The 14,543-nt window shown below is 39.4% G+C and overlaps 1 protein-coding gene across 5 annotated transcripts in view; it reads right to left on the bottom strand.

The window, feature by feature from the left end:
• The window catches only part of DYNC1I1 (dynein cytoplasmic 1 intermediate chain 1), a 246,183-nt gene that overhangs the window by 25,929 nt on the left and 205,711 nt on the right, over positions 1 to 14,543 (bottom strand). For all 5 annotated transcript variants that reach the window (XM_039522378.1, XM_039522381.1, XM_039522377.1 and 2 more), the window contains one exon: positions 4,254 to 4,394. In XM_039522378.1, coding sequence (XP_039378312.1) covers positions 4,254 to 4,394 — 141 coding nt within the window. The remainder of the gene's footprint in view (positions 1 to 4,253; positions 4,395 to 14,543) is intronic.

The raw sequence follows: 14,543 nt of genomic DNA, 5'->3' as shown, positions 1-14,543 counted from the left end.
CACTGAGCTTCTCTCTTCATTGGTTCAGGCCTAGGTCCCATCAATGCTATATGACCAATGAAAGATGGCATTTCCTGTAACTCCTCATCTCATGTATGAGTTATTAGGCCAATTACCTGGCATAAAGTAGCAATAAAAACTATCATGTGATAATATGCTTCACCCTCCTCATCACTGAAGTCTCTGCAATTCTCTTCACCCCTAAGGCTATGTTAATTTTATATAATTTATAGAAAAAATCCTCAAACAGACAAAACTGAACACTAGAGCAGTCACTTAATCTATTTCACCACTTAGTTTTGTTTCTCAGAAAATTAGTAGATCAAAGATATACAAGTTCTTTCAAAGGAGTATGTTTCAGACACAGAATTTTAGCTATGCCTTTCAAAATGCTGAAATATATACAGGTGGTCTACCTCTGCTTTGGGTTAATATAGCATTATTCCTATGTTGCACAGAAAAATAAACAACGGGAATGCTGACCAATTCAGGGTCCTATAAATTAAAATCTTCTAATGATTTAGTAAAAATCATTCCCACTCAACAAATTTATCTAACAGCATCAAAGCAATCATGAAATTGTTCTAAAATATTTGAATACCCCTCCTTTTTCCTTTTGTACAAAGAGATATATAGTTATTCTACATTATCTTAAAATAGATTTGACTGCTTTGAATAATGATAGTTTAAATTACACACACCTATTTAACATTTCAAAGATGTGAATTTACCTTAGAACGGTTATATGACACCATTAGTTATGTTTTTAAAGTTATATTTTAAAATACTTTATAAATTATCTAAAATTATAAACTGACACTTGTCAGATTATAACCATTTTGGCATATGAATGTAGCAGATAATAGACTGAGAGATTAGTCACCAAAAAAAAAACCAACAACTAATAATTCACCTTTTAATTTTTGTTGCTTATGTGGTGTTAAAAATAACTGTTTAGGGATATCTTTCGTATCTACTTCACAAAATAAATGCTATCTACATAGTTTCAGAGCCAGAGTATACAAGCCATGCAAAATAAAATACTGTTGAAAGCCACATAACAGAGCATCAAAGTGGAAAAATATCAATAATTCTTGAACAGTAATCAATAGAGATGACTGAGCAATAACCTAGATGCTGATTCTATCTTTAAGCTAAGCAAGAAAAAATGTTGTGGACACACTACTGGGAAATCAGGATCTTCCATCCTAAATTTAAGTGAAAATCTGACATACTGATACCTCTAAAAATATTATACAACTTGCAGGAGAGTAAGGATGTGCTGGGGGGTGGGGTGTGTGTGTTAATGTTAAATAAATCAATTATGATAACTTTCATTGTTATTACAAAAACCAAACACCTTATCCACAAACCAGAATGCTACATGTGATTAATTCTGCCCTCTTTTGAAGTTTGATTGTGAGAATAGTCAAAAGATTATGGTCATTTGGATCAAAAAGCATCTAGAGTCTGGATTAGGCACTTTTAATAAATTAAAATAAAATAAATAAATATAGAGAAGAGGACTAGTAGAAATTGTATTATATTTCAAGAAATTGGAAGGTTTTTTGTAAGTTATCTAAAAAACGATATTTTCTCCATCAGTTTTCAAAATAACTAAACATTAATGCAGCTGATTTCCTAAAATCAAATAAACAAAAAACTTAATTATTAATAATAATAATAACCAACCTTTTATATAGCACTTTTCATCAGTAGATCTCATTAAAAGCCATTAATATATTTGTTATTTTCCTCCATCTGTATTTGACATCTATTACTAGAAAGTTTTGTATGTTTAAACACAGCTAAGGAGTCCCAAGAATTTCCCAGGTTAGTCATCTCATTTTTATTAAATGACTAATTAATAAAACTCTGACAAAGATTTTTCATTAGTAAACAGAATAATTCATTCAGATCCTTTAATAATCAACTATAGATAATCATTATAACTTAATTTTAAGCTACCAGGCAAAGGGTCAAAGAAAACATTGATCACCTTCAGTTGTAATTTTTAAAAGAATTGTATATGGTTTTCTTTCTCTGACTATCTATCAGATCTGCTTTCCTTGCGAATCCAAACCTCCCATTGATTTAGTTTATGCTAGTTTATGATTTCTAAACATTTTCAAGTTATTCCATCATTGCTTATTAAAGAACTGGAATAGTAATTTTTTCTTCATAGATCCAAATTCAGCTCTCGTGCTGATGTAAAGCTGTAATAATACCATTGACTTCAACAGAGATTCACACTTATGTGAGAGCTGATTTTGACCCTTATGAATGAATATTCTTTGTGAAACAGCTGGTGGCTGAAATGCAGGAACAAACTCTGAATTCATTTTTGTGGATGCGCATTTGCCTTTCAAAATTTATCTGTAAGCCTGGTCATATAGGGCATGATCCAGCTCACTGACTTCAATGGGAGCAGAACCAGGCGGCTCATGGTAATTACTTGCGGTGCAATCTAGGTGCCACTGAAGGCAACAGCAAAGTCCCCACTGATTTTGGAGGGGTCAGGATTTTACCTGAAAGGGTTATTTTTTTCTTTTTGAAATGTTAACTGGTTTTTATGTTGTTAAAGTGGCATTAATGAGAACACCTGAAGGATATGTTCCTCCCCTCCCCAAAAGAAATTCTGAGAAGAGTCCTCCTGGATATCCTCCAGCTGTATGCTTTCTAATTAAAAAGGCTGCAGTACTTCCTGCTCAGAACACTTCAAAAGGCATGACTGCGCCACGTGACAATACAGTTTTCAGCGTTTGTTCTTCTTACCTGTCCACACTTATTTATGGCAAGCAGCACTGATTTGGAGACCATAAACTGCACTTGTATTTTACTTTGGCTGAAATGTATATCTATCATAGTTACATGAAAGACGTAGTCATAAATGAGCTAACTTTAAAGAAATATTGTAGGAAATGGGGAAAATATTATCATTTGTTCTCATCATTTGTTTTAGAAAATGAAAATAACTTGTCCACTAAAATGTGACCTTATTTTTAGGCTGATTTTTTTGTTTTGTTTTCTACTTTTGTACTATGCCATTGAAAATAAACAGTTAGTGCTTGGGTGATGGAAAAATATGAATCTTGCTGGTATAATCAAAACACACTGGTTATTTAGAACAGTGATGGTTCTTATAGCAAAGATTCATCAAAGGAAAATTCAAATCAAGATTGTACTCATTCATTTAATACCTAGAAATATTTTTAAACATCTGGAGTGATATTTTCTGATTGAAATTATACCAGACACAAAAATAAAGAGGAACACTAAATCCATACTATCTATATTTAGGAAGGAGGCTGCTTGGTTTTTAAGTACAGTATTTGCTACTTCATCTTTGCAAAGAGTTCTCTTATTAGCCCTTTCTGTTTCAATGGGGTTGAAAGAAATGTAAGAGGTGGTGGGTAACACATGGGCATCATTAAGTTCCTAGCAGGTTGGAGGTACTGTTGTGGGGCTGTCAAGCTGTGACAATTTGCCGGAGATGTTGGGGGAAAAACAATTATGAAGGAGAGTTAATGTTCCATTAAAATAGACTGAAGACATAACAGAAACCAAATATAATAATCATTAATAATAAATAAAGAAACAATAATAATGAAATAAAAACAATCCTTCATCCTAAAAGAGTGAGCGACTTATAAAGCTGCCTTAAAATCGATCCCAAATGAGGAAGTATCACACTCCACCTGAGTGAGACTTGGCAGGTCTGTGGCGTTGGTTCAGGGCTGTCAAGCTGTGACAATCTGAACGAGGGGAGACAGTGGGATTTTAAATGTCTCACTGAAACCGTTCGCCAAAAGGGGAAAAAAATCACAAAATGGGAGAGATTGTTAAAATCTGCCTTGAAATAAATCCAAAGACAGGGAGTATCCTTCCCAAATAGGCGAAACATTATCTATTTGCTGCTCTGTGCTTGATTTTTTTGAATGGGGATTGCATTATTTCCCTTCTCCCATAAATTTAACTTGCATGAAACATACAAGGAGCCTTGAACCATACCGGGGGCGGGGGGAGATTCAATATTTCTTAAACGTACAGGAAGGGGGAGATCAGTGTCTCCTGAAACACACCAGGCGGGCAGGCCAATGATGGTTGAAACATACAGGGAGTGGGGGAGTTCAGTGTCCCTTGGAGGGCACAAGAAGGAGAGTGTTTGGTAGCAGCAAGCAGGGATCTCTCTCCTCCTCTCCCCCAGCCCGGCCCGCGCAGGGTTAAGGGCTCCCCCCGCCACCCCGCCTCACCTCGGTGTCATTATTCAGGTTCCACAGATCCAAGCGCCCCATCCCGTCCACACAGGCAAAGAGCGCGGGATGCACTGGTGACCACATGACATCGTAGACATAGTCTGCATTGTCTTCAAAGGAGTAGAGCGGCTTGTTGTGCTGTAAAGCAGAGAGAAGCATGAAGACTTCGTGGCGCTAGTGCTGCCTCGGGCTGTCTGGCGAGTCTAATTAAAAACTTTGCACATTTACCAAGTGTCATAAAACTTCCCCCAGATGAAAGGTCCTTGCAGAAGGTGGGACTGGAGCTTTAATGGGGCAACAACTGTCCAGTGGCATAAATAAAATACAGTGGGGCGGGAAGGGGGGGCAAAGGGGTGATTGGGTGGGGAGCTGCTGAGCAGCCTCAAACGTAGCTCGAGACATTGCACACAGGTAACAGCGCCGCTGCCCCTTAGCTCCCGGGCCTATTTTGGGAAGGGGGGGGTGTTTCTGGGGGCGAGGGAGCGCTTTGCACGTTGCTCACACAAATAAATCAGCTCTGTGGGCTGACCTGATAAGGATCACGAGATTCCCAGGGAGCAGCCGCCCATGGGGGCTCCTTGCACGGAAGGCAGCGACTGCCACCTAGCGGCGCTTGCACTATTGCAGCGGCCAATTAGCAGCCTTTGCTATGTCCCAGACCAAGGGTATTGCTAAGGGGACAGACCGACTGCCGGATGACGCGATAGCAAAGGGTTGCCTCGCTGAATTCTTTGTCTGCTGCTTCATGGGGTCATTTCGCCTGCTTATATTGCTCTCACTCTGCCAGTGCCTCCTCTTCTTTCCCAGGTGATTCAGATTATTCCAGCGATAGTAGCTGGATAGTCCCAAACTGGTTAGAATTCAATTTAAAAATGGGGGGAGGGGGGAGCAGGGAGACTATAGTTGCTACATAAATCAAGTGGTGCAGATCTTATTTTAAGCGAACATTGTAATTTCAAAACACCTTAGAAGTCAGAGGCAAGTTTGAAGTACACCAGAAATAAAATGTAATTGGACATAATGAATTATTCATCACATCTGGCTTCTCTTATTCTAATTTTTGCATAATGCCTTCACTAATCCCTGATCAATTAATGTAAAATGAAATTTAAATGATAATGAAAACTCCAGAGATAAGAGAAATTAAGTATTCTCATAGCCTGTGACAGAAATCTAAACAATGGGATTTTTAAAAAAGCGTCTTCCTCATCCACTCAGCTGTCTGTAACAGCTCTTTGGGTTTGGTTTAATGCCTTTATAAGCCGGGTATGATAGAGATCTGAAGGAAGGGAACATAAGAATTCAAAGTTGTGATTATACCCTACACTTGTAAAGGGACATTAGTGACAGGTAAAGTATTACACAGAAGACCCTCAGAGAGACAGGGTGGGTGAGGTAGTATCTTTTATTGGACCAACTTCTCTGCTGGTGAGAAAGAAAAGCTTTGAACCTTACACAGAGCTCTTCTTCAGGCTTGAAAGCTTGTCTCTCACCAACAGAAGTTGGTCCAATAAAATATATTACCTCACCCGCCTTGACTCTCTGATATCCTGGGACCCATTGGGCTACAACAACACTCCATACAGAAGACCTTTGTTAGCCTATTTTTATACTGGTTTTAAATATTTGGGGTTTCTGAAGAAGGTCATTGCAGAATGCACCCTGTCCTGATAATAAAATAAGGGGAAAAAAAACAAACTAATGCTGGGAACACATGAAATAGCTCATGCAGTTGTAATTATTTGCTAATAAGCTACTGATAACACTAATTGATTTGCATATAAAAACTGCAATTTAAGGGCCTGATCCAAAGCCTACTGCCGTCAATGGGAGTCCTATTGGCTTTGGATCAGGGTCTAGAAGAATACTTCAAAATTAAAAATAATATTTTTAATGAACAGTTTCTTACCTGCATTATTGACATCACCAGTATTTCTAAAAGTGAAGGAACTGAATTTTTACTTATTATGCTGTTTCTTTTTGCATTTTATTAATTTTTGTCAATAAAAACACAGTGCTCAGCTTCAACTCTACTTCATTTGCTTCATTTTCTATTATCCTGCATTACACATTGCTGCCATGTTTAGGTTTTATATATATGTGTGTGTATGTATATAGTCCTCCACAGTGTCTGTGAGTGTACACACAAAACACGCACACACACTGCCAAGGAATGCATGTGTTTTCATTGCAGTATAAAAAGAATGAATGAAAACATTTCTATCCACCATAGGTTTTATAACAGTATATTTGCAGCTTTAATTACATGACAGTGTCTTTTTAAAACACAAAGGCATTGGACACTACTCACAGGCCTCCTTTAACGCTGTTTGTGTCAATGGAAGTTTAGCCACTGACTTCCAGTGGCAGCAGGATCAAGTGTTCACATTTGGCCTTATATTTTTGTTATTTCATAAATGCAACAAATATTTTGTTTTATTTGTAAGTTGGAGCGCAAGATGAGGAGTTACCTCAGTTTGATGTGCACTCTTTCTAAAAAGGTTAAATATTGTCTTCTGGAGTCTTAATGTTGCAAAAACAAACAAACAAAAATAGCAAGAGCAAATTCTTCCCCAAATAAGGAAAAGCACATGAATATCCCATCAAAGTGTAAATGGAATGACATGTGTGCTTAAAATTAAGCACATGTGTGTTTGCAGAACTGGGGGCTAAGTGATGATCAGGGTTTGAGGAGACAGAAGTATTATAAAAGATACTTGGGAGTTAATATCTTCAGCTGAAAGCCTGCAAATAGAATTCAGAGCAGGTCATGCAACTCCACAATGTCTACAAAACACATACACAGAGCATGCAGTATTTTATATTTTCATTGTAAATTGTGCTGGTTTCAAAGATGTCAGACATACAAACTTGCTGGAGAAAACTTATCAGTAGTATAAAATTGTGTGTTTAAAGGAAACAAAGTCCGCCCAATTGCTTATAGGCAAATATTTTTCTCATGCACAGAAAATACACTACAAATACAGTACTACAGACCATAAATGTCACAAAATGGCATGTGATTAAGAGGCACAAAATCTATCCACAGTAGATTGCAATCAACATTTAATTTTTGAAGAAATACTGAAATTGGATTTATTCTTATTTTATTCTGTCATTCACTTTTTATAGCCTTTTAGCTCCAGCAATATATTTACCAAATAATGACCAGCATGATCCAGAGGATAAGGTACTGAAAAGAGTGTCAGGAGACCTGGGTTCTATTCTTGACTCTGTCTTTGACTACTGGGAGACCTCTGGCAATTCACTTCACCCTATATGGCTCAATTTTTCCAACTGTAAAGTGGGATTAATGATACCTACCTTCCTTTGTACAGTGCTTTGAGATTGATGGATGAAAAGCACTGTCTAAGTGCTAAGCATTATCATTACCATGATAGTGAAGATCTGAATATGCAAAACTGAAGTCAGGGATAAAATCTGGACAGCCAGAATAATGTGCATTTAAGAAGCATCCAAACCATTTAGAAAATGAGACTCATATTAATAAATCTGAATGTGGGTTTGCATGGGACAAGGAGATAAGCAATTCCACCCTCGCAAATAGCCGGGGTAGTCCTGGTTAACCAATCACTAGCTTATTATTGGAAAACATGTTATGGGAATGTGGGTCTGTGAACTGCATCCCTTCGTTTGAGAAGAAATAAATACTGGGTGACCTTTCTACACAAGCCAGCAGTAAGGCCCGTGCTTAACTTTACGTACTGTGAGTAGTTCTATTGACTTCAATGGGACGACTCATAGTGCACAAGTGCAGGACTGGGGCCTTAGACTTTACTGTAAACCCACTGACAGAGGGCCCAGGCCTGTCAACTCTTAGGCCCATGAGTAGTCCTTACTCCTAAGAACAGCATTTGCAAAATCACATTTATCACTATAAACCAGTTATAGGAACTGTTAAAATGTGAGTCCATGTAAAGTTCACTTTAACACCATTTTAAATTGCTTGAACTTCTGACTTACAAGCTGTATACCGACCATATGGCTAATGTTATGAAACAACTGGAACTGAAACATGATGAGCTTGCATTCTTAAGTTTCAGCCCCCATTATCATTCTTACACACAGACCAAATAGATGAAAGCAATATATTGAGCCAAATCCACTTATTTTTGAAAAAGGCAATTTTGGGTGAAATTCTGACTCTGCTGAAGTGAATGGAGTTTTACCACTGATTTCAAGAGGACCAGGATTTCAGCATACTTTTGCTATATCGGCAGATTGTTTCTAGCTGGCCAATTGTACTTGGGCCATGTTTCTTCAAAACTGCTGAATTCATCAGCTAAGCTTTAGTGTGGGGGGTTCAATCTTTTATTTTTAAAAGCATCCTTTTATTAAGTCGGCACTTTTCTATATGCTACTACACTATGCATTTAGCCACTGATATCTTTTAAAAGACTGCTATTTTTCTCAAGCAATTTTTCTTGCAGCTCTTACCTATATGTAAATGACTCATTACAATATTATATCCAATGATAAATCTGAATCTCATTATACAAAAAGCTCAAAATGTATTATCCTTATCTTGTTACTACAGAAATCAGCACTTAGCTCCACCGATCATACTTGTTTTATTCTGCACCATGGAAGATTCCATGACTATGCCTTAACTGCATCGCAGGCTGATGTGCAATTTACTCAGCTCATAATCCTGTCTGCAGAAATATTTTTGTTCTTTCAGAGAAAGGCCCTGAGACATACTGGCAGCTATTGGCTAGAGTTGGCTTTATCTGGCTGACATTAGGAAGAATATGGCTTAGTGCATTCCTTGTTTAGCGGAGAATCCCTCCCCATCTCCCTCCCACAGAGGACCCTCTCACAGTGGAACCAGTGTGCTCGCTACAGGGGGGGAGTGGAAGAGCAGGATTTGAGGAGGTGAAGAGAGGGGCATTTCCTGCATACTGTTACATGGGGGAGGGTGCTCGGGGGGTGGAGCCAGAGGGTCCAGCACTCTGAGGAACTTGTCTTCTGACTCCCCCAATGTGGGGGCACCAAAAATTACTCTGGCTGCCTCAGCAAAACAACCACCAAATTCTGTTTGGACTATCTGAAGGATAATTAAGAACATCTAACCTGGCATCCTATTCTCATATCAACAGTTAGGGAGATAACTTCCACCTTAGATCACCTGCTGGTAGAAAGGATGCAGGAATGGAGACTGAGGCCCAATGAGATACTCAGAGAAAAGCCAGAGGACTGTATAAAACACCTCACTGGCAGCTAGACAGGAGCGGAATCAGAGCTTTTCAATTAGATCTTGAGCCAATGCCCACTGAACTCTTTCAGTGGATCAGGCCCCAAGTTGTTAAGGAAAGGACTACAGCCTGGGCTGGCTCTTTGCGTAAATCCCAGTAACCTGTGCACTCCAAACCCCAAGAATAAAGTCTTGAGGAGGAATATTTTGCTTAGTGAAATATGTTGCTGTTGCTGTTTGATTAGGTGGCTCACTCACTCCCCCATCTTACTTAGAAATACAGATTGTCTTGGATTTCCTACCCCCACCATTCTGTCCCCCTTTTCTCTGCCTCCTCTTCTCCCTTTGCCAACAAATAAACTACTAGGCCTCCTGGTAAGCCTCTCCCTTTCCATGGTGATGGTTATGGCTATGTTCCTCCACTGCTGCAACCATTGCCTGAGGCATTGCCTGAGCACCACCTCGCTCCTCTTCCTGCTCTGAGCTGTGGATGATAGGCAATGGGGACTGAGTGGGGGAAAGAGGCAGGGATGCAGGATCACATGGATATACTTACAAGGGATCATGACCACAGTTATTAAAACACTATGGTTCTCACTGGAAAGAGGAAGGATCATTTGCGATCAGGCCCCTCAAAGCTCAGTTGTATCTTTCTAAAAAATAGAAAATACAATTTCATCACAGGTTGGCCAGTCTGATATCACACTTGTGCTCGGGGAAGTATTATGCCTTCTCAGGAGCCCTGTTGTTTCATTCTCAACATGCCACTTGCTAGGATCTGCACTCTGGAGGGTGGGGAATATTGACGAATCTCTAATGTGGCCAAACAGCGGTTTACACTGAGCCATCAGGATTAGTCTTTGTGGCTGGTAGGATCAGGAGAACTGCAGAGTTTTCCTGGGTGAGCAACCGCAGACTCTGAGCTTAATTATTACTGAAGAGAACCCCATCTTGTAGGATTCTGAACACATTTCCTTTCCTTCTAATAACAAAATATTTCAAAGAGCACAACGAGGGTTGCTGTAGTAGATGGAGGGAAATTTTTGTTGATTAGCTGCATTACAATTTTTTTATATTTTTTGTATATAGTCTTAATTATTCTGAAATACTTCATAGTTGCAGCCTGATTCTGCACCACTGTAGTCAATGGGAATTTTGCTGTTGACTTCAATGGGATTGGGACTTAATTTTGTGTCGGTTGATGAACCCCTAATGCTAACTTCCGCTCTCGGTATGTGCATGAAGCTTCCACTGATTACAACAGAATTTACACAAGTGCATATTCAGCCAGAATTTGGCCCTTTCAGTTTTTGTCAAACCAGCCCCACCTCTCAGAAAATTTCTATTTTATTTTCTAACATGGAGATTTGTTCACAAGATGTTTCATAAGCAAGAAGAAACAGGGTTTGGAATGTGCCTGCCTGCTGAAGCATATTTTCCTGTCGCTATTTAAAATACAGTTACACCGAAAACCAAAATCATGAGAAACACTTAATGTGAAAAATTCAAGGCTGACTTGAAACCACCTGACTTCACTTTGGTTTTGCCCCTTAAAATTACCTAGAAAATACCATAATCTTCTTTTCGTATGGCTGGATGAGAGCCAGACCTCTGGCTCCAGAGGTAAAGGGCAAAAACTAAAAATCCTGTCTGAACAGGCAGCTCCACCCTCTTCCCCAAGTCAGTTTGGCTTTTTGACAAAAAGCGAGCTCTGAAGCAAAAGCATTCATTGCTTTGGTCTTGGACAAAACTCACATTCCTGAACTCACATGGCAAACAGAACATTTCCATGCATGATAACGTTATCACCCTTTGTTTTAATCTATAATCTGATTCAATGAGCATATGCAATGATTAGCAATTTTAATTACTTCTGTTAAAGAGATGAAGTCTTAAATAGAAATATACTTCTTAGGGGCAGATTAAGGAAGGATTCTTAGTGCCACTGGATCTCAGCTGACAATCTAGGGGATGTGATGTAGCTGTCCATCCATGAAAAAATAAGGTCAAATTTGCCACTGGGTTAAATGGACACAACTCCACTGTAATCTGTGGGAGACTGGAGGATAGTCAAGGAGTCCATTCAGAGAGAGAATGGAGACAACGTTTTTTTGGGGTACATGAGTTCATGGAGTCCAAGCGGGCTGGAAGGAGTATGTGCAAGACAAAAGGAAGCAACATTTTGTGGGGAGCATCAAAGTTTCAGTGGATTCAGGTCACTTAGGCCTGGTCTATAAAGTTGCCAGAATAGCTATACCAGTATAGTTATACCAGCAAAACCTTCTAGTGGAGACACAGTTTATACTGGCAAGAGTACTTTTGTTCTTGTGTCTACACTAAGGCTTTTCCTGGCATAGAAATGATGTAATAAAAATCACCCTCCTAATTGACATTATATACTGGGAAAAAGTTAAAATGTAGACCTGTCTCACCACACCCCTCTTTCTGCTGAGAGATATACTCCACGATAACGATTTTTTTATGATTAGTAAAAGTTATGGATTACAGACCCGAGCATGCAACCCTCAGTAACCCAAATAGTTTCACTGGCCCTAATCCCCATGTCAGGCCCAGGGGCACTCAGTGTAGGCCCAAAGAGGAGGGGGGGGGCAAAGGTGTCTTTATAACACCTCCACATTTCCTCAGTCCATGGAACTATCAGGGAATGAATGGTTCCAGGCGCAAGTCAGAGCACTCCCTGAGCTATAACCTACAGCTGCCTTTGATCGCCCTCAAGAGCCATACTGGTAGTCATGGCTTGCTGACACACAATGTGCTCCAGCCACTCCTCCTTCCCCAGCACAACTCCTTGTGCTGAGGGCTAATAAATAGAGGCAGTATAGAGCCCACTATGCTATCTTTTCACATCCCAGGGATTTCCCTGTGAAAGAGGAATCCTCAGCAGGTCACCTAGGCCATTTTCAAGGAATCTTTGCAACACCTGAGCTTTGCAAAGCAACCTATTGGGGTTGAAGATGATGTTTATTGACCCTAATGGATCAATGCATGACTGAAGATTTCAGGATTAGTCTCTGAGGATGTGAGTTAGTGCCAGTAATAGCATAAGTAATCAGATGGGTTTCTCACACAGCTCTACCAATACAACTTTGTCTGGACGTCCAGGGACCCCGTTGAATTAACTGCTTTTCCTGTTTTAAATTAAAGATCTGTCCAGGGCACCTCTAGAACGGAAATTACAAACTGTTGTGGTTTTGTGATATGGACAAATGTCCTCTAAGGATAGGAGGAGCTCTCCCAACTCAGTTTCAATGTTCCTACCTAATGCCACGGAGGCCTGAACCAGAGTTTCCAGAGCTGGAAGGCTGGTGTGCTTCCCTGCTGTGTGAGTTCCGGTAGCTCCATGAAAAAGCATGAAAGCAATAGCTTTGGTGAGAAGGCACATGCAGGGAAAGTGAGATGTTAATTATTAAAGCAGACTATTCAGTTCCAGACAATTTATGGTCTAGGAAATTTTAGAAATTAAAATAAAAAAGGACAAAATTGATACAGTGGAGTAAGTTCTACATACTGTACCATTAGTACCAACCTATATTCTGTTTAACTGACAAAAGTAGTCTTTTTGCTTAATAGAATGTCAAGTACAATTGTTTTCATAGAGTCATAGATTATATGGCTAGAAAGGACCATTGTGATCATCCAGTCTGACCTTCTGCGGAACACAGGCCATAGGACTTCCTGAATTAACACCTGTTTGAACTAGAGTGTATCTTTTAGAAAAACATCCAGTCTTGATTTTAAAATTCCCAGTGGTGGAGGAACCACCACATCCCTTGATACGGGGTTTTGTTAAGTTTATTGTACTTTTATCACAAATGCTATTTACTTTTTTCTGTACTTGTATCAGTAAATGTGAGTTAGTCGATAAGAAATCTAAGGAGCTGACACTGACTTCAGTTAGTTTAACTGGTATTATACTAGATCAAATCAATGTCAGCTAATCAGATTTCTAGATCCAATAATCTCTTGATTATTTAGAAAAGGAAAAATTAAAACTATTAAAAATTTGTGTACTAGTAAACTTAAAAAATATGGATATTTTATGAATAAATTGTTTTCTTATTGACTAACACATAATAATTCAATTTTTCTGATTCATTCTGCTACAGCAGTTTCCATCTGAGCACATTTGTTCTACTGCACTGGTTGTATTGTCATCTTTTTTTATTATTATTACTATTCAGATTCATTCTTGGCAGGAGATAGGCAGCAGCAGCAATGTAAACTTTTTCACATTGTCCTATTGATGTGCTTCCAGGAGACGACCACCTCTCAGTGTGAGACAGCTGTTCAGTCTGCAGGCCAAATTCAAAACTGATGTAAGTGTTGATTCAAGTTACAGGCTGGGAAGATGGTGTGAAAGTATAGGTTGGTGTCATTTGCACCAAGACGTGGAAGGAGGGGTCATATTAGGAAAAACAACCAAAGGGAGGCTGTGGGAAGTTGTAAGAAAGTAAATCCCCTTTTGGTTGCTTTGCTATTCCCCCGATAGCCACTTACACAGTGTAAACTGCACCAACATCTGGCTACCAAGACTCCTGCCTGAAGCAAAAATATCCCATCTCAGCAGCTTTCCTCCTCAACTGCCATGTGCCTCCTCTAATCCCCCACCAGCTGCCACTGTCTTCCAATAACTGCCCAGACATTGCTGTGCATCTGATCCACAGTCCATTGTGAAGTTTTTGCATGTAGAGCCCAAACTGAAATGTGTAAGTCTGTTCCACTGTTTAAAATTAAGCGTACCAGCCCAGCACAATAGACTGTGGATTGGAGCAGCTCAGGAGAACAAGGGCAAGCAAAGGGAATTGGAAGGAAGAGGGAATACAAGGAATGAAAGGGGGACTGGAAAGAAGAGGATGCAAATGGTGCAAAAGAAGGAAGACAAAACTGAATAGGGAAACAAAAGGGAGGAGTAAATGACTAGAGGGACAACTTCCGGCCAGCTCCACCATTCCCTGCCAGCAGTGTGGGAGTGATCCTGATGGCCAGTCAACTCCACATCTTCTCTCAGTCTAATTATCATAGAATCACAGAATATCAGGGTTGGAAGGGAC

This window comes from Mauremys reevesii, linkage group 2 (genome assembly GCF_016161935.1).
Source record: "Mauremys reevesii isolate NIE-2019 linkage group 2, ASM1616193v1, whole genome shotgun sequence".
Lineage (NCBI taxonomy): Eukaryota > Metazoa > Chordata > Testudines > Geoemydidae > Mauremys > Mauremys reevesii.
This window is presented reverse-complemented; position numbering and strand designations above follow the sequence as displayed.